The sequence below is a fragment of the Gossypium hirsutum genome, chromosome A06 (assembly GCF_007990345.1).
Source record: "Gossypium hirsutum isolate 1008001.06 chromosome A06, Gossypium_hirsutum_v2.1, whole genome shotgun sequence".
Lineage (NCBI taxonomy): Eukaryota > Viridiplantae > Streptophyta > Magnoliopsida > Malvales > Malvaceae > Gossypium > Gossypium hirsutum.
Genome location: NC_053429.1, coordinates 23,368,504 through 23,387,281, shown reverse-complemented (window position 1 = coordinate 23,387,281; position 18,778 = coordinate 23,368,504). Strand labels below are relative to the sequence as shown.

Genomic DNA, 18,778 nt, shown 5'->3' with positions numbered 1-18,778 from the left:
TTGATTTAGATTACAAACTGATTTAACATTAGACCCGATTAATTTATTGTGTCCCCTAAAAATGAAAGGGAGAGGAAGGAAGGGGGTCCCACCCACAAAATATGGATAAGGCTAAAGGGCAGAACATGGTACACGTGGGATGTGGCAGGTCTGTGATAGACATCCTTCTCCGACCATAGTCCTGGGACACTTCTTCAACGTGTCCTCATAACCCTTTTTCTCTTCCATCTTTCCACGTGGCTTGTCTTTTCACCAATACTCAACTCTTATTAATATAATTATAAACAACATTTCTTATATTTATATGTCAACAAAAAGTTGAAGTATAAATTAAACAATATTTTAGAAAATTAAAATACAAAATCTGATAATATTAATAAAATTGTTGTATTTAAAATCTTCCATTTGTAGGAATATAATAATAATGAAAAAGAAGAAATAGGAGGAGTAATATGGTTGGGGATGAAGAGTACCACTTACATCATATATTTTATTTACATAAAAAAGCAATTAAATTTCCCATAACCTTCATATCTACTCTTGTTTCCTTTTTCTCTTTCACTTTCCTTTGCTTCTTTTGTTCGTGTTTTAAGGAAGACAAATCTTCCTCTTTTGTTTTTTCACTGATTTTCTTGATGAAGTGCACCACTATGACTTCCGGATATGAACCCTCGCCGTCCAAAGACATGCCAGCGGCGGAGGAGGAAGAAGACGATTGGAGGAGTTCGTCCTCCACTACGACCTCCTCTTCGATCGGGAGGAACAGTGATGCTGACGTGTCTGGAAGATCATCGGACGGCGACGACGAAAATGAGGTTCAAAGCTCTTATAATGGTGGTTTAAACATGATGGATTCCCTCCAACAGGTTTTGCCTATGAGGTTCGTTCATCATCTCCTCTCTAACTAAATGGCTCAGATCGGTGTCAGAACTAGGGATAGCTTGGTATAGTTTCGATTTGAGTCCCTCTAATCCTCCTATTATTAATACTGTGAAATCTACCGCTTTAAGCGGACTCTGATAACTAAACAAATTAGGTTTTAGTAAAGTAAAATTAAATTGCAAATTCCCTTCTTTTTAATAAACTAAAATTCATTTTTGAACAGTAGAGGCATCTCGAGTTTCTACAATGGCAAATCAAGGTCTTTCACAAGCTTAGCCGATGCTTCTACAGCTTCAACGATTAAAGACATAGCAAAGCCTGAAAACGCTTACACCAGGAGGAGAAGAAATCTATTGGCAATCAACCGCATATGGGACAAAAACAGGAACAATAAAAGACCCATTAGGCCCATCAGCTCAAGCAAAAGCACATTGGCTCTAGCTGTTGCAATGAGTAGCTCTGAAAGTATGTCTAGTATCAGTGAAGACTCTACTTCAACTTCAAGCCCTCGGCTTCCTCCATTGTACCCACAAACCAGATCATCTTGCAATAATAATAATACCACCCCATCATCGCCGCCGTGCTGGAATCTCTCTAATTGGCGGTCTTTCTCGCTGGCTGATGTGAGGGAGTATGGTACTGTTATAGGAAGCACTAATCCACACTGCGCTTCATTTCATAATGAGAACCAGCTCTTGAGAAAGGGACTTTGACAATAATCTGTTATTTAAGTGTACACGTAGCTTGATGTATATGCTTTCAGGGGGATTTAGGTTTCCTTTCGTCAAATGTGGTGGTTTTCTTTACCCGATGTAAAAAGGAAAATGTTGGCCCAAGCTTTTGTCTAATGTTATTTAATGGCAGGTACAATATTTTGATACATACAAATAAATGAAGAAAACTAGATGGTTTCATCTATCTTGGACCATCTCATTTATGATCCTGAAACACAAGGCAGCTTGAATGAAAATGGAATAAGGATTGCTCTAAAAATTCTTACTCATTCACGATGAGCAGATAGGGGCAGTAAAGGCTAACAGGATTAGACATTAGTGGTAATCTTATCACCAACAATTCAAGGAAGCTAAACCTTTAGCTTGAACTTGGGGACAGTTGGGTTGGGTTGGGCCTATATGAAACTCCACAAGCCTGTTTGTATTTTGTAAAACATAGGTGCTCTAAACTCAAATTGTCAATTTTTACAGTCCCTGCATTTCTAAATGCTCCAACAGTGGAATTGAGTGAACCACAAAGAAAGTGAAATCAAGAGCATGTTCATTGCAAAAGCCAAAATGCAGAAGCACATCCCAAGAGTATTTTAAGAATCAAATATGAAGTAGGTTGCCTAAACCCCATCATGATTTCAAGGATATTTTCTTTAAGCTTGAAGTAATTGCCAAAGTTCCATAAGGGAGTGGGTTGTCTACCAGCCTACTCAATAGTTGTGTCATCAACAGCCACAGACAGCCATCTCCCAACAAAAACAAGATACTCCATAACTAGTTTTGGTGGCTCAGTTGTCCAGTCCCAACTTGGATAGTATAGAGTGGTTGTGGCCCTCATTCATCATTTCTCTTAAGTGATAAAACAGGGATTCAATAGATACCAATTCTATCAGTAGCATTATGGATCAAGCATCAGGACCAATATGATACACCAGCTGCAAGAGAAAAAAAGGGTGCTTAGCTCCCCAAATGGAGCTCCCTTGTACTGCTCCATCATATGTGTGGACAGGTTAACTGCTGCCAAAAAAGCTCCCGGAATGTCTATATAAGAGAAACAACTGTTTAAAGTCTAGTTATTGATAAATGAAAAGGTATCGAGTAGATATACCAAGCCAATTTAAACAATGATTAAGCAGAACTTGAATATGTTGGGTGTGCCTCGTATTTATCAGACGTTTTACAGGCACTTAAAACAATAACCAACGAACAGAAAAAGAAGGACCAAAACATGCCTGGCGTTTTGACTAGCAGATAGGGCTCGTCGAGACAACGCAATATAAAGCCAAGGAAAATATGGCATCGACGTCATGATGAGGAGAGCCAGCACGTCATGATGTCACAATGTGCTCTCCTATTTGACAGTCACATTTTAGACTTCAAGCAAGGTTGCATCTGATTACTTTAGGAATATTTTAATCTGATTAGATCCCTAATCTTAATCTATTTAAAGGGGTCTTGTATTCTTATTTGAAGAAGGCAATTAAAGATGTAATACTACAGAGTTTTTCTTTTCGAAACGACAAGATGTAGTCGTAAACAGGGGCGAAACCAGGGGGGCAGGCATGGGCCCCAGCCCCCCCTAAAATGGAAAATTTCCATTGAGGCCCTTTAGATTTTTTTAAAATTTTAAATTAGTAAAGGTAAAATTACACTTTGCCTCCCTAAAATTATAAAAATTTAATTTAATCCTTTAAAAATTATAAATATATAGACTATAAAAAATTAAAATTTCATTCGGCCCCCCCAAAAAAATTGTTCTGGCTTCGCCCCTGGTCGTAAATGAGTTTTAATTAGAGTTTTCATGATAGCTATGGAGAGAATTTTGTATCCTTTTGATAGAATTTTATGAAAGTTAAAGTTTTATTTTCAAGGTTTGATAATGTACATTTAAGTTTTTTTTTTAATTGTACTCTCGTTTGTTTTATTCATTTAGTGAAAAGTCAATACTATTTTCATCCGTGATTTTTATCTTTTTTGGAAAAATTTTCTATGTAAAATATGTGTATGTTTAATCTTTTCTATTTATATGGATAAATCTAAAAATACAAAAATTAGTTTTTTTAAAAAACAAAATAAAACAGGAAAATTACCACAACTCCGAAAATTTATAATTCCCTCTTCAATATAAACTTAGGGACTGTGAGGGGCGAATGACATTTCCAACATATTGTTGTAGTTGGCAGTTAACATATGCTATTTTGATGGAAATTTAGTGTGACATGGGTGAATTGAATGTAATCCATGCATCCCAAGCATATCTACAACAGTACTTGGAGGTGTACCACGTCTTAATTAATTTATTTTAATATTCCTGTTAAAATTTCCATGTTTAAAAAGTCTGTGTACCAAAATGTAAAAGAATAAATTAATTTATCCTCATACTTAATTCTTTTTCGCATTAAATAATTTTATTATTTATCAAATTACTATATTTTAAAATATCTTTAAATTATTAGTTATATAATATTAAGTACGATTTCATCAACATATTATTTTCTTTATGTTAACCTATCAAGATTTCAATTAAAAATATAGAGACTTATCATTTAATCTTTTGGATATTTATCACTTAAATCTATTTCAAATTCTTTATATGCTTTTAGTTTTTAGGAACGTTATTGTTGTTTTACAACTTAAATTTTTAGGTCTAATGTAAAGTTTATCTAAAAATTTTATTGACTATCTTGAATAACATTTTTTTTTTGTTGAATCCTTGTTCACCAATGCTAACTGAAAATTATGCTTATTTATGGCGCAACCATTAGGGTCATGTATCCAAATAAAAATTAGTCAAGAATTAGATTTTAATAAATTTAAATTTTATTGATCTTCGTGTATGTAAAAGAAAATAAACCAAACATATTAAGAAAAATATTATAAGAAGTACCCAATTTCTTAAAATAATATGGGCCTTTTGATATTTCATCTTTTAATGGAGAAAAATATTTTATCATATTTATACGTATAGCATTTCATGGTATTGCTATATTTGTTTGTTTAATAAAAAAATCTCAATTAATAAATACCTTTGAAGTGTATATTAACGAGGTTGAAAGGAAATTAGATAGAGAAACAAAAATAGTAATATTAGATAGAGGTGGTGATTATTAACGAAAAACATATTAAATTAGCACGATGTCCAAGTCTATTTCTAAAATTCTTCAAAAGTTATGGTATATTTGCACAACATATTATACCAAGCACACTTCAACAAAATGGTGCAGCAGAAAAGCATATATAATTGGACTTTAATGGATATAGTTAGGAGCTTGATAAATAATTTCTCATTACTTATGTCATTTAGGATAAATACACTCAAAATTTTTCTATACCTATTAAATTGGATTCCTAGTAAGATAGTTCTTAAAACAAATTTTAAGTTGTGCACCGAAAGGAAATCTAGCTTAAGGTAATTATATATTTGGGGTTACCAAAAGACCGCAAGAATATATAATCCACTTGTAAAAAAAATTATATTTTATATACCAAATTGTTAGAGAGAAAAAAGATAATACTAGTCCTACGAGGCATTTATAAGGATTAAATTCTCAAGAATCTTTTCACGAATGGAATGACAATCAATCTCAATATATTTAATTCTCTTGTGATAGGTTGAATTTGATGTAATATAAAGAGTAACTTAATTATCACATAAAAGTTTTGCTAAAGTTGATGAATGCTCCTTATCTTCTCGTCGCCCATCCATATAACCATAACATCTCTATACATCCACTTGATTCAACCTAAGCTTGTTGCCTAAGTTATAGCATTACAAGCACAAGAATGTACAAACATATGGCAATAGGCAATTCAATATCAACAAACTGAAAGTTGAAAACCCCAATTCATTTTTTGCAATAATCCCCCTAAATCCTAAACATATTTTAGCAAGCAATAGGCATTACAAGCACAAGAATGTATAAACATGGTAAGTTGTAAAATGTAATGTAACATATGCAAAACAAGAAAAAAAATTAAGATGGTAAAATATTAAAATAATGCGCACTCCAAAATTCCGTCTTTGATGGGTGAAACAAACAAAATCTTTCTGTAGTTATTAATCAAGCTTATGGCTTTCAACAATAGAGGATAGACTTACAGTGAATGCTTTAAAATGGTAAAATAGTTCATCAATGCAAAAGTATGGGGGAGAACGGAAAAGGATAGAAGAGAGGCTTACAATGAGAGACGTGAAAGGCCTTACGACCTTTAATAGCATCGATGACTCTTAAAAGCGAAGAGAACGACACTAAGGCGATGAAGAAACTAGGCAGAAAGGTAAGCAACGTGCTTAAGTGAGAGGCTAAGAAAAGTCTACAACACTTGAAAAGTTGCATTAGATTTTAAGGTTTTTTTTTTAATATTATTAGTACAATCAAATTACACAAATAATTATATGTTTGAGTAATCACCAACTAGAATCAAACTATTACAATACAAATGGATTAAGGACTAGTTTAGCATTACTTCTTAAAAATATTTTTGAAACAAAAAACACTTTTAAAAAAAAATTTGTTAAACAATATGCTTTTGAGCTTTTTAAAAATGATTTTGAGACAAAAAAATATTTTACAAAAACATTTTTTTTACCAACAACAAAATAAAAAAAACTTTAACCTAAAAATGTTTTTAAAAAGTAATGTTAAATTGGTCTTAAAAACAGAAGCACTCAATACTAAAGTCAACTAACTAGATTAATACCCTTGTATGACAATAGTACATGTTGGGACTTTAAAATATATAATTAGGTATGATGAATCTCAAATTTGAGTATTTAAATATTCAAGACCTTTGCCTTTACTAGTTATATCGAGTCTTCATTATTGATTTTGGGATTTTTATTTTATGCATTTTATTTAAAAGTACACATATATATTATTTTAACAAATGAGTTTATTACTTTATTTTGTGTAAATCGAACTAAGTTATGTTTATATTTTGGTATTAAGTATAAATTATAATTGGTTTGCATAATATATTTGAGGTTTACGTAGGATGGACTGGGTTTAGGTTTACTATTTTAAAAGTAAAATATATATTTCAAAATCAAATTAATTTTGTTTCAATTTTTCTAACTTACTTACCTTAACCTCTTCACTTGACTTTTTCATATCAACTTACAATTAAAATTAAAATATTCGACTCGACGAAACTAAATCCGATTTAATCTATTTCACTAGACTCCAGTACTCCCTAGCTTGGATAGTGGCTAACCAGCAAACTTTGTTATCATTATTTTCGGAATTTGGTTGACTGATTAGACTAAAAATTAATTAAGGTATTGGTTTAAAATAAACGATTGAATTGAGATGAATTGAACTAATTAAATTATTTTTTTATTTTTAAGAATTATTTAAATAAACCAAATAAAATTAACTAAAATTATTGAATATTATTTTAGGGATTCTGAATTACTCATTACCTCCATGGTTGAGAAGGGGAGGAGGCAATGCCCCTTGGAATCATGATACTTCCTTTTCAATCCATTTTAATAAAAACAAATTATATATGGGCAATAACGTAAATGCTTTGGGAACGCGAAACTTTTGCACAGCACCTGAAACTCGTGCAAAAGCAATTTTATCAGTTGAAGCAATCTATAACCCAGTATCATGGCATGTGAAACTTTGAAAATATTCATTGACCCCATCCATTTTGCACATGCTAAATTATCTAATTTTTTTTTAAGAATTTCTCCAATCATCCATATCACTTGGGATATTACTGCTCAGTTTTATCTCTTGAGATAAAAAAAAACACTTAAATTAAATAGTACTTATCTTATCCATAAATGCCATATAAGAATATAGATTTAAATCCTACTAAAAAAAATATTTGAAGAAGCGTATTTACTCCTTTAATCCCTTAAAACTTTAATAGGGTTAAAAGAGAAAAAACTTCAAATATAATATTCAAAAGTTGAAGTAATAATAGAAGTAGAAAATGGAAAGAACCAAACCATTAATAATCCAAAATCTGGGAAAAGGCGTTGAAAATGGAGAAAATGTGACACCAAACATAATTTTGTGCATAATTATAGGAAGAAGAAGATAATTAAGGATTTTGTGTTTCTTTAATTGAAGTATCAAATTGAAAAGCAAGATTTGAACTGTGGTGCTTTAGGCCACCCGGACCTCTGATTCTTGTGAATTTATAGCTACATATATTTTTCCATCTAAGTTGATAACGAAATACGGGCAGCCTTGAATTTGCATCTTTCCTGTAGATTGACAGTTATGGGATCAAAACATCAACAGTTAGAACAGCATTTTATTGCATTATTATTAATCAAAAAATAAAAATATACTAAATTAGGGTTAATTGTAGTTTTGATCTTTAAACTTCAAAACATCTTAATTAAATATTTAAGAATCAATATTGTATCGATTATGACTTCTATTAACTTTCTTAAAAATATATTGATCAAATTTTCAATACATACATAAATATCTTGGATCTCACAAGTCTAAAAAAAAGAAAAATGCCTTAAACTTTAATGATACTATTTTATTTTTAATCTGTTAAATCTAAATTGTTCATTGTGCATGTAATGCAAATATTCTCTACATTTAATTCCTAACTGATATCTATACTGATAAATAAAAAGGATTAAATTGATATAATGTCGATATTTTATAAATTCAATTAGAAATTTAACTACTTGTGGTGGAATTAATTAAGCCATGACTTAATTATTTGAACACAAGGCAACAGGGTGGGTGGGTGGCAGGAAAGTCAAATAGAAAAGGACGCTTTTTAGAGTCCAGATGAACTGAGTGAGGGCGTCCGAGTCACATGCTTTTGGTGGTTACGTCACGCATAAAGGTAATTAAAAAATAGAAAAATGCTGATGGAGCCACGTCACACATTTGATTAAATCACCAACTGCAGACCATTGTTCCAAGTCCAATGGAAAGCAAGCAAGCTGGCTTTGCCAAAAGTAACCCCATGCCTTAACCACCCTTTTTACCTTTTTTATTTTATTTTATATCAATCATTTCCAATGTGACGTAAAAACTATATATGTGAAAACATATGAATATCTTTATCATGGATTATCATTTTTAGATTTCTATTTACTTTATTAACCTCTTTTTTTATTCGATTAATTACTTTTAAATTGTATATATTCATATGAAGATAAAAATAAATCAAATTTTAAAGATTTTGCAAACAAATAAAACATTAAATTTAACCAATTGAGTCTTTAACTTGGTTGTTAATATAGGAAGATGTTCTAGCTATATTGCATAAAAAAATATAATCAGAATCTATAATAAAATTATTTAAAAATAAAAAAAATATTAAATTTATAATAATTAAGTATAAATGTTATGCATAGATAATTTTTTAAATATTTAATATTTAAGTTTGAGTTTGTATAAATATTCTACAATTTTTTTCTAATTTAGTTTCGAATAAATTTTGATTATAATTTAGTTGTATTTTATATTAAGTTTATATTTATTTTAATGGATGGGATGTATATTATTAGTGATTGTATTCTTAGACTTCTTCAATAATAATAGTTAAAATAATAATAATACAAATTGACATAATGATAAATTTAGTTTTAATGTTTATAATATTTGTCAATTTGGTTCTTCTTATTATTTTAGCTTAATTTGTCGTTAACAATGTTAAAAATAGTTAAATTATATTTTTAACAAAAATACTAATTAAAATGTCAAATTTTTAACGATGTTAGCGTGATGGCCCACATGATAGTTTATGTGTACTTGACAGTCCAACAAATAATTTAAAAACAATAAACATATTCAATTTTTTAAAAATAAATTGTAAAATTTCAAAAAATTAGCATCAAGTACATGTGAATTGCTATACAGGCTTCCATGTTTAAAAATTAAAAATTTAAAGTTTTAATCAAGATTTTTGTTAAAAAAATATTCGACTCTCTTAAAAAGATTGATCATCAAATTCAACTTTTTATACAAGATTGAGGGCCAAATTGTTTTTTAAAAGTGGCAAAAAAATATAAAACTTAAGGGTGAAATTTATCAATTTTCCTTAAAATTCAAAATTTAACTATTTAATCAACTATTTCAATTTAACAATGGAAGTCTAATTGATATGATAGTAAAAAAAAAAATCCCTTAAATTAGATGAGTAAGTACTTTTATATTTCATATTCAAGATTCATTACTATCCATCCTTCTAACAATGTCATCTCTAATGTTCGAACTTAAATTTTTCCTTTAAAAGTGTAATGTGCCTTAGTATTACACCCAACCACTTGTTGATAACTTTAATTACTTTTTTCTAAAATATTATTCATAATTTTCTATTACTAAACATGACATAAGAATTACAATGCTAGTTAAACAAGTTCTAGAAAATTAGAATTTATTAAATAAGAAAAGAGAATGTAAGTAGTGTATTAGAATTTATTAAATAACAAAAGAGAATGTTAAGTAGTGTACAAACACACCACTAACTAGTGTTAAAAACCAAGATTCAAAATAAAGATGTTTACATTTCAAATTGAACATTGGATGCATGGGATTTAAAAAATACACATAATCGCAATCAAAACTGAAAAGACTAAATTTAAAATGTGTGAGAAGTAGAGGGAGTGAAAGCAAAAGTAGAGGGATGCACAAGGGTGGAAGAGGGAAATAATATAATTAATTAATTAGGCTTTTCTTGATGTAGTTTTAAACACGACATCATCATGATTAAGAGGAAATTAAAAAAAAAAAAAAAGGAAAAAGGAAACCCAGCTCCTACATCACTAATATTAACCTAGCAGCTACCTTTTCATCTAAAATAAAAATAAACTCTAAATCTCGATCTTCCCTTCTTTTATAAACTTCCAATTTTATTTTTAGCCCGCTGCACAGAAGAAAAAACGATAAGATTCCCGTTTTTATATGTTAAAATGATATATAAATACAATCTTGTTTAATTTTATTTTCGATCTCTGCAATTACGGCCCTGATTGGAGAAAGATCACAAATCATGTCGAATTTGGGGTAAATTCGGCGTTTGACATTTGGATGTGAAGGGGAAGATAATTGGAGTTAGGGATTAAGGAAAGGTCGGTCAAACGTCCTTAGCCAGGTCTCCTGAGTTTCCCGTTTTCTTGTTGCTTCTTTCGATTTCAAAAGAAGATGCTGTATTTGAAGCAGCCAAGCTCCATTATTTGCAAAGGAGGACCGATTGTGGTTTGGCAAGAATAAGGCAAATTTCCGTATTGAGGTATGGATTTTTCTCTCAACGTAAACCAAAGGTAAATAGCGAGAAAGTTCCATCGTTAGTGCATGCTCTTCTGATAAATTCCCTGAGCCTGGGGCTCGGGGGGGAGATCTGAACCTGAAATTGAAAAATAACAACGGTGAGGAAAAAGAAGCTTACCATGGAATCCTCCGCTGCAAAATATTGCTGCGATAACATTGACAATCATGAGAGCTCCTCCCAATCTCAAACTTCTACATGTATGCAGAAATTCAGACTCTACGAAACTCGATCGGTAATTTTTTCTTTCATTTCTGTTTTTTAATTTTTTTTATTGTTTATTTGTTTGCTTTGAGCTCATTGTGATATCTTTAATTTTCGTTGTTATCAACTTGATTTTGATGTAATTTTACTTAAGTAGATTTGTTTTGATGTTGAACTTATTTTTATTTTGGTGTTTGTGTACAGAACTTTTATATGATTGGAAGGGATAAGAGTAGAACTTATTGGAGAGTGTTAAAGATAGACCGGCTTGATCCTTCCGAGCTGAACATTCGGGAAGACTCTACCACGTATACAGAGAGTGAATGCTCTGAGTTGTTGAGGCGGATACATGAAGGAAATATATCCACCGGTGGATTGAGATTCGTTACAATTTGTTATGGCATTGTTGGTATGGATGTTGAAATTAGGTTATGGTTTTAGGAGACTATTAATTTTATTCAAATGTTGTTAATCTAATACGTAAAAATTGTTCCATGTTTTAGGGTTTATTAAATTTTTGGGGCCTTATTATATGCTGCTTATTACAAAAAGAAGGCAGATTGGCTCAATTCGCGGTCATAACGTATATGCGGTTTCAAAGACTGAGATGATTCCTGTCCCAAATGCAACTGTTAATTCAAGCATTGTTGACTCTAAGGATGAGAATAGGTCTTCTTCTTTTCTGTTTGCTAATACACTTTGTTTCCATTTTTCAAACAAAGTGCCTTTTCTATTGTGCATTTTGCATTTAGTTTTTAATTCGATATTACTTGTTTTGTCTTTTGTTTAGATACAAGAAGCTCTTATGCACGGTTGATCTGACAAAGGACTTCTTCTTCAGCTATTCATACCATGTCATGCTTAGTCTTCAAAAGAACTTGTGTAATAATGAACCAGGTCAGGTTCTTTATGAGACCATGTTTGTGTGGAATGAGTTCCTAACTCGAGGGATACGCAATCACCTCCAGAATACTTTATGGACAGTTGCATTGGTGTATGGCTTCTTTAAGCAGGTTAAGGACAGTCCTCATTTTAAGTTATCGTTAGCTAATTTTTTATTTCCTGTTGTGCATATTAATGGATTATTAGCTTCATAGTTTGACATTGGGCTACATGAATATAGGCCACACTTTCTGTATCTGGAAGGGACTTCAAACTGACGCTTATTTCAAGACGCTCCCGTCACTATGCTGGTACCAGGTAAGAAAGTTGTCCCCCATTAAGGGGAAAAAGCTTAGTTTTGTTATTGTAGAGCGCTATGAGATGCAATTTAACTTGGTTATCCTTAATACCGTTGTTATTTTCTGTAACATAGTTATGGGTTGAAACTGCTTGTCTGCATGTGCATACAATTATTTTTGTAGGTATCTAAAACGAGGAGTAAATGAAAAAGGCAGAGTAGCTAATGATGTTGAGACAGAGCAGATTGTCTTCGAGGATGTCCCTGATGGGCTTCCTGCGGAAATAACTTCTGTTGTCCAGAACCGAGGCTCAATTCCGCTCTTTTGGTCACAAGAAACCTCACGATTGAATCTTAAACCAGATATCATATGTACGTGCTTGTAATTGTTGGAGTACTTCAGGTGTTACTGCAGGCATTTTCTTTTGTTCAGGAAAAGGAAAACTAACCCTGTTTTCTCTTTTCCCAGTGTCAAAGAAGGACAAAAATTATGAAGCAACCAGACTTCACTTTCAAAATCTTGTCAAAAGATATGGCAACCCTATAATTATTTTAAATTTGATTAAGGTAAGTTTAATTATATCACCCACTATCCCTTTTTGGCTATATGTCATCTTCATACCAGTCTTTTTATTTTGTTTTACTATTACATAACTGCTATGTTTCTTAAAGATAATGCGTGTAGAAAATCTACAATTTTTTTTTTTTGGGGGGGGGGGGGAAGGGGCAGGCTAGTGGAGTAATTTGATGTAGCTCTATGATATCACTGATTTAATGATAAGATTCTGTATGTTACTGTTTTTTTTTATAAGCAGACACAAGAGAAGAAGCCTCGAGAGTCGATTCTTCGTCAAGAGTTTGCAAATGCAATTGATGTTATAAATAAAGATTTGTCAGAGGAGAATCGGTTGAGGTTCCTTCACTGGGATCTACACAAATATTCTCGGAGGTATGCCATAAGCTTGTTATTTGGTCCTTAAACTAACACGCATTTTGCTTTCTTTCCCATTCTCTATATTCCTCTTTGCTCTTTAGCATTGGTTCATTTTTTTTTTAGAGTTTGATTCCTAACCAACAGAAATAAACTTTCATTTGTTCCTTCCAGCAAAGCGACAAATGTTTTGCTACTCTTGGGAAAAGTGGCTGCATATGCATTAATGCTAACAGGTTTCTTTTATTGTCGGCCGACTTCTACCTTGAAACCTGAGGAGTGCATGGCTTGGCCTTCTGTTGAGTATGTTTTCCACATTCAGCAACTTCGAGTTTTATATATGAATTTTTTTTAAATATGGCTGTAATCCAAAACATACTAGAGAATGTTGTCTGGGTACCCAAAAAATCTCTTAGTTCAGAAGTCTGCAATTTTTAAAATCCCTTAAGTTAGAATTTTGAATTTGCTGCATTTTAGATTCTTGCATTAAAAAATGGCTTTATGAATTATGGATTTGTATCTTATAGTGTAATGTAATATGGTTGAATTTTAATAAATGCCTTGTTATAAATATTGAAGATTTTTTTTTTGCTATCTGCAACAAGCTGAAAATGGCATTTTGGTTCTGAAATTATGATACAGGAATATTGATGATAGTGACATGTCACACCATAAATATCTCAACAATGTTAATGAGGATGCATACAGATTGGAGGGGAACTATTCTGGATATAATAATATTACTAATGGGAATCATTCTCTCAAGCCTCCAACATTCCAAAGAGGTGTACTTAGGACCAATTGTATAGACTGTCTGGATCGCACAAATGTTGCACAGTATGCATATGGATTGGCTGCTCTTGGACACCAGCTTCATGCTTTAGGGATTAAAGATACTCCAAAGATAGATCTGAATGATCCTTTGGCAGATAATTTAATGGGTTTTTATGAGAGAATGGGTGACACACTTGCGCACCAATATGGTGGTTCTGCAGCTCACAATAAGGTATTCCTACTTGTGATGCTACTTGCAACCATGCAGAATTTCCAAAGTTGGAACATAACGTACTTCTTTAGCCTCTAGTATCTTCGGGTTGCATTTTCTTTTTAATAGAAGCTGCCAATGCCAAATATCTGTTTTAATAATTATTTTACTCAAGAACTACATTTGTGACAAATATTTGATAGAAATAAAGTTGAAAATTTCTTTTAAAACTCCTGCTCTTTCAGCCTGTCAATCCAATCTTAACTGCATTCTATGCCCCATGCCTCTCTCTTTTTGTAGGCATAATGTGACTTCACTAAATTTGAAACTACAAAATGTAAAAATCAACTAACCTTTGAGAAATTTGTGATTGTAATATCTGTACTTCGAGAAATAGATGACCAGGGAAATATTTGTTAATTAAGACACTCATTCTGATAACGTACTTCTGCTGCCTACCAAAATACTGTCGTCTCAGTTAACTTTCTTTTCTTTTCTACCATGCAGATATTCCAGGAGAGAAGGGGTCAATGGAGAGCAGCAACCCAGTCACAAGAGTTCTTTAGAACACTTCAACGATATTATAGCAATGCATATATGGATGCAGAGAAACAAGATGCAATTAATGTGTAAGTTTCAGTATTGTGTTTGCATTACTTCCAGGGTAAAAATTGTTGTCTGTCTCACTTTAATACTGAGAGGTCTTGCAGTATCTTGTTCTACAACTTAGATGTATATAAGTTTTCGGCCCTTTTTGGGGTAATACATCCTTGATTCTACTGCAATGGAATAGAAGGCACATTTTTTATTTGGAGTTCAGTCAATTTGGGATTTCTCTTGTAGTTATCTTCAATTCGTTTCTGAAAGATTTGCTATTGTTAAGATCTTAAGCAATTCTTTCTGCAGATTCCTTGGGCATTTCCAGCCCCGGCCTGGTAAACCTGCTCTTTGGGAATTGGGTTCAGATCAACATTATAGGGGAAGAAATGGGGAAACCACTGTGGATGAAGATGGAAGGTAGCTTTCTAATTAAAACCTTAAGTTTCATGCCTGAGCCATAAAGTAGTGACTACAAATGTCCTCCATTTGTTTTTCGGAACAACGTCTCTGTGAACATGCTTCCTGCAAGTTCTAGTTTTGAATGCTTAACTTTCTCATTAATTAGGAAATTCTGGTTATGGGTTTTGTGTTGTGACTGAAAGCCGCTATGACTGGGCCATTGGGACTTCAGAGAAAAACAAACAGTTATATGATGGCATCTAGTATAGATATTTCATCATAAGCCTTTTGGTGTTGGCTTGGTGTGTTTCATGTTTTTTCCCCTATGAAGTTAAATATATAATTTATTATTCCTGTAGGAGTTTTTCTTCTTCAAAGGCTCGGTAGGGGGTTATATTTAGTTGGTTTTACATGCCTATTAAGATTTCTACTTAAAGTTTAATTTTTCAAAAAAAAAAAAAAAGAAAAGTCCTCTCAAAAATAAAAATAAAAATTGAGTCTTGGTACTCAGATGTTTTGGTAGTGCTGTTGTCCCCAGGATGCATTCTCTGTTTCTTGGTCAGATGGTCTCCAATTCACAAAATGAAAAGTAAATAAATGACACTTTTTCACAGTTTTATCCTTGATCTGATGTAATGAATTAATACGTAGGTAATGTATGGAAATGAGGTTACTTGCATTTCATTTTCTTCTTGACTTTGTGTTTAGTCATCTGATTATTGCTGTGTATCACTTTACTTTCTATCCTTAATTTTCAGGTCATTTTTCAAAAGATCATTTTCTGATGGAAACATTCTTCGTCAAAGTATATCACCTATGCCAGCCATAAAAGATAAGCAGGAGAAATTTACCAATTCAACTTTACCCGACCGGTCACAAGGAAGTAATGGCCTTTCAGAGTCATCACCTGAGATATCAACTTGTGAAAGTGATATCTCGTGTTCAAGGTTCCAGCACTTTCCAATTTCCTTTGTTGCATGTCATTTACTTTGAAATTTCCTTGGTTTCTAATTGATGGCCACAACTTTCTATTCTCCATAAACTGCTGGGATATGTATTGATTCTGCTGTGTTTCATTTGTATTGATCCTTCAACCTTTAATCTATATGGTTTGCTGACATAATCTGTTGTATCAATGCTTTCATAACTTCTAAGATTTGTTTAAGTATTGCTGCATGAATCAGCTGTTGGATCTGCATGTGTTGTGGTTTACTGTAATTAATGGATCACCTGTAGCATGTCCTATAGATGGTTGTCCCATTAAATTTCTTGATTGACACACATATTTTCAAATTCTTTGCGCAGGTATACACCCTCTATGCCTCGAAGACAGCTATTTGGAGATGTGCAAAGAGATCGCTATCTTGAAACTGGCCAAATTTTCTTTTCTGAACATGGGGATGGAGTTAATTGCTCTAACTTTGTTGACCTAGACTGGCTTTCATCCTCAGGAAATTCTTGTGAGGATGAACCATTTGAGAGGTACATTTTCCCATTCTGTATTTCATGGATGCTCCAAAACTCAACCTTTAATGCTGCAGTAGCATTTGTTGTTCAGATTAAATAAAAAGAGCTACTAAATTGAAAAATCAAATGATATATGTTATTAGGAACTGAACCTGTTGCCCCCCAATCCCACAGCAGAGTTTCCATTCCAGATAGGCCTTAATTCCAGATAGGCCTTAATACCAGTCTCTTAACTACCAAAATTTGAATCTTGAAATAGTAGTGTAATGTTCCCTGAGACCAATGCTTGCACACAAAAAGGGCACTTCTCTTTAACAACTTGTTTTATAAGGCTGTACATGGAAGAAAAGGATATAGTTCATAATTACTATAGAACTACAGGATAAATTTTGCATGACCTATGAGAGGAAACCACGTTTCAGACATCATCATAATTATCTGCAGGTCATCACTACTTACAAGCTCTCCTGGGCTTTCATCAGAGAATGTTGTCAATGGAATATTGGGAGAAACAACCCCATCCACCAGTGAATATGGATCGAGTATGAAGGTTGGTAGTTTTAATGCTGGTAGAAAGCTCTTGAATCTTACTTTGATGGTTACATTATTATATGGATTTGTCACATAAAAAATGCACTATATGAATCAAGGTTCTGTGATCAACTCAATCTAACTATAACATTGTACATCTCATAATGCCGAGGCATCTCCCTGTTTGCCATAACTACATACATCCATATAGATTTTATTGTTATATTATATACGATTCTTTCATAGCAATCTCAACAAAATTTAATCTTTTTCTTTGAGAGTAAGTCCAGCCTTCTTTCTTCTATGTACGCCATTTATGTAGTGTATCATAATATCAAATTATTAGTGAATAGAAAAACATGTTAAGACCTGGGATTGAGAAGCAGTTTACTCTTTTATCTCTTCAAAAACTGGAAATTGCAGCTGTGGTAATGCCTAACCCTTGTTATATATTTATATAGGGAATGCAGCAGACAGGAACGGAGGAATTCCCCCAGAGTTTTGTGCAGTGGGTTAACTATGGACAGATGCTTTCCCATTAAAGTTTTGCTCGTTTTCCTCAAGTCAGTGACATAGACATCCATGACTCCAGCGAGTCAAGCTGCCGCAGTGATGCAAGGCATTGAGTCAAAAGGAGAAGCAGAAGCAAGCAGTTGTTGTAGTAGCCCTCCTATGTAAGATAACCTCCCATGCAGTCTGATCCGGTCCAGTCCAATCCCCCCATGTATGACTACCATTCATTCCTTGAAAAAAGAAAACCCTCAAACCAGAAACTAATACTCCTACTAGAAAAAGAGTACATAGTCAAGAGTTAAAAACAAATTCTTTCGGGAGCTCATCATATCCCTCTTTAATTCATTTTATCGGCAAACGGACGTAATAGGGCTTCAGTTTCAGTTCAGTTCAGTTCAGTCAATCTTGTAAATATTTTTCTTTTGCTTTTCGAAGAGCTCCAGTTCCGAGTTTTAAGGTCTTTGATTCTTTATTTCCTTTCTAAGTTCATCCATGGCCAAAGACGGAATACATGATAATGAAACCGACGTTGCATTTAAAATGTAATCCGTGGGGTGGTGGGGGAAAGAACCAGTTATAGGACTGATGTTTTCGTGGCGAGCTGCTAAGTTCTAGAGCTTTTTTAACTTTTCGGCCTCCTGGGGTTTGTTTCCATATATATAAGAACTATATATATATATTTTTGATATTATTATTGTTTTTGAAAACCATCTTTGTTTTGATGGTATGGTTTTGGTTGGAAAACCATCTACATCTTCTAGGCAGTGGCTTAGCCTTTAAATTTCTCACCCTTTGCAGCTCTTCTTTTTAAAGTTCAAATGTTCATTCCATATCATCTGCTGCTGGAACAAGTAGAAGATCGATTCTTGTCTCTTTCATGATTAACTGTTTAATTGCATGATATCACCTAATTTTAATTTTGAATTAAAAAATTAAATAAATGGTTGCAATAGTTGAATATTGCCTCCACAATACTCAGCAAGGTCAAATAGAACATTTCTCATAAGTTTCAATCAAACCCCACCCTGCCTCCCTACCAACATCACTCTCCTCACTGTCATACTGCATTTCAATTAAAGTTTTTATGGTTTATTTAGGCTTATCTA

The 18,778-nt window shown here is 32.6% G+C and overlaps 2 protein-coding genes across 3 annotated transcripts; both read left to right on the top strand.

The window, feature by feature from the left end:
• The first annotated feature begins 395 nt into the window (after nt 1–395).
• On the top strand, nt 396–1,762 carry LOC107961625 (uncharacterized serine-rich protein C215.13). 2 transcript variants are annotated; one of them, XM_016897678.2, is made up of 2 exons: nt 396–880; nt 1,109–1,762. In XM_016897678.2, exons 1-2 carry the CDS (start codon nt 453–455, stop codon nt 1,593–1,595), a joined length of 915 nt encoding a protein of 304 aa, XP_016753167.1. In that variant the 5' UTR covers nt 396–452; the 3' UTR covers nt 1,596–1,762. The 2 variants fall into 2 exon arrangements, with proteins under 2 accessions (XP_016753167.1, XP_016753166.1); XM_016897677.2 differs by having other exon boundaries at nt 409–880; nt 1,106–1,762.
• Nucleotides 1,763–10,304: 8,542 nt separating this feature from the next.
• On the top strand, nt 10,305–18,363 carry LOC107961624 (phosphoinositide phosphatase SAC3). The gene is made up of 16 exons (XM_016897676.2): nt 10,305–11,097; nt 11,271–11,475; nt 11,570–11,735; nt 11,857–12,079; nt 12,190–12,266; nt 12,431–12,618; nt 12,716–12,813; nt 13,062–13,195; nt 13,352–13,480; nt 13,820–14,183; nt 14,670–14,791; nt 15,069–15,179; nt 15,920–16,108; nt 16,467–16,643; nt 17,073–17,178; nt 17,621–18,363. The coding sequence occupies exons 1-16, from the start codon at nt 10,984–10,986 to the stop codon at nt 17,699–17,701; spliced, it is 2,484 nt and encodes an 827-aa protein (XP_016753165.1). The 5' UTR covers nt 10,305–10,983; the 3' UTR covers nt 17,702–18,363.
• Nucleotides 18,364–18,778: the final 415 nt, after the last annotated feature.

What these genes read in the sequence shown, in the direction of transcription:
- LOC107961624 (XM_016897676.2), top strand. Translation starts at nt 10,984, where the DNA reads ATGGAATCCTCCGCTGCAAAATATTGCTGCGATAACATTGACAATCAT. An exon ending in CGTCACTATGCTGGTACCAG is followed by an intron (nt 12,267 to 12,430) that starts GTAAGAAAGTTG and finishes TTATTTTTGTAG; the next exon opens with GTATCTAAAACGAGGAGTAA. An exon ending in AGTGATATCTCGTGTTCAAG is followed by an intron (nt 16,109 to 16,466) that starts GTTCCAGCACTT and finishes TTCTTTGCGCAG; the next exon opens with GTATACACCCTCTATGCCTC.
- LOC107961625 (XM_016897677.2), top strand. Translation starts at nt 453, where the DNA reads ATGGTTGGGGATGAAGAGTACCACTTACATCATATATTTTATTTACAT. An exon ending in CAACAGGTTTTGCCTATGAG is followed by an intron (nt 881 to 1,105) that starts GTTCGTTCATCA and finishes ATTTTTGAACAG; the next exon opens with TAGAGGCATCTCGAGTTTCT.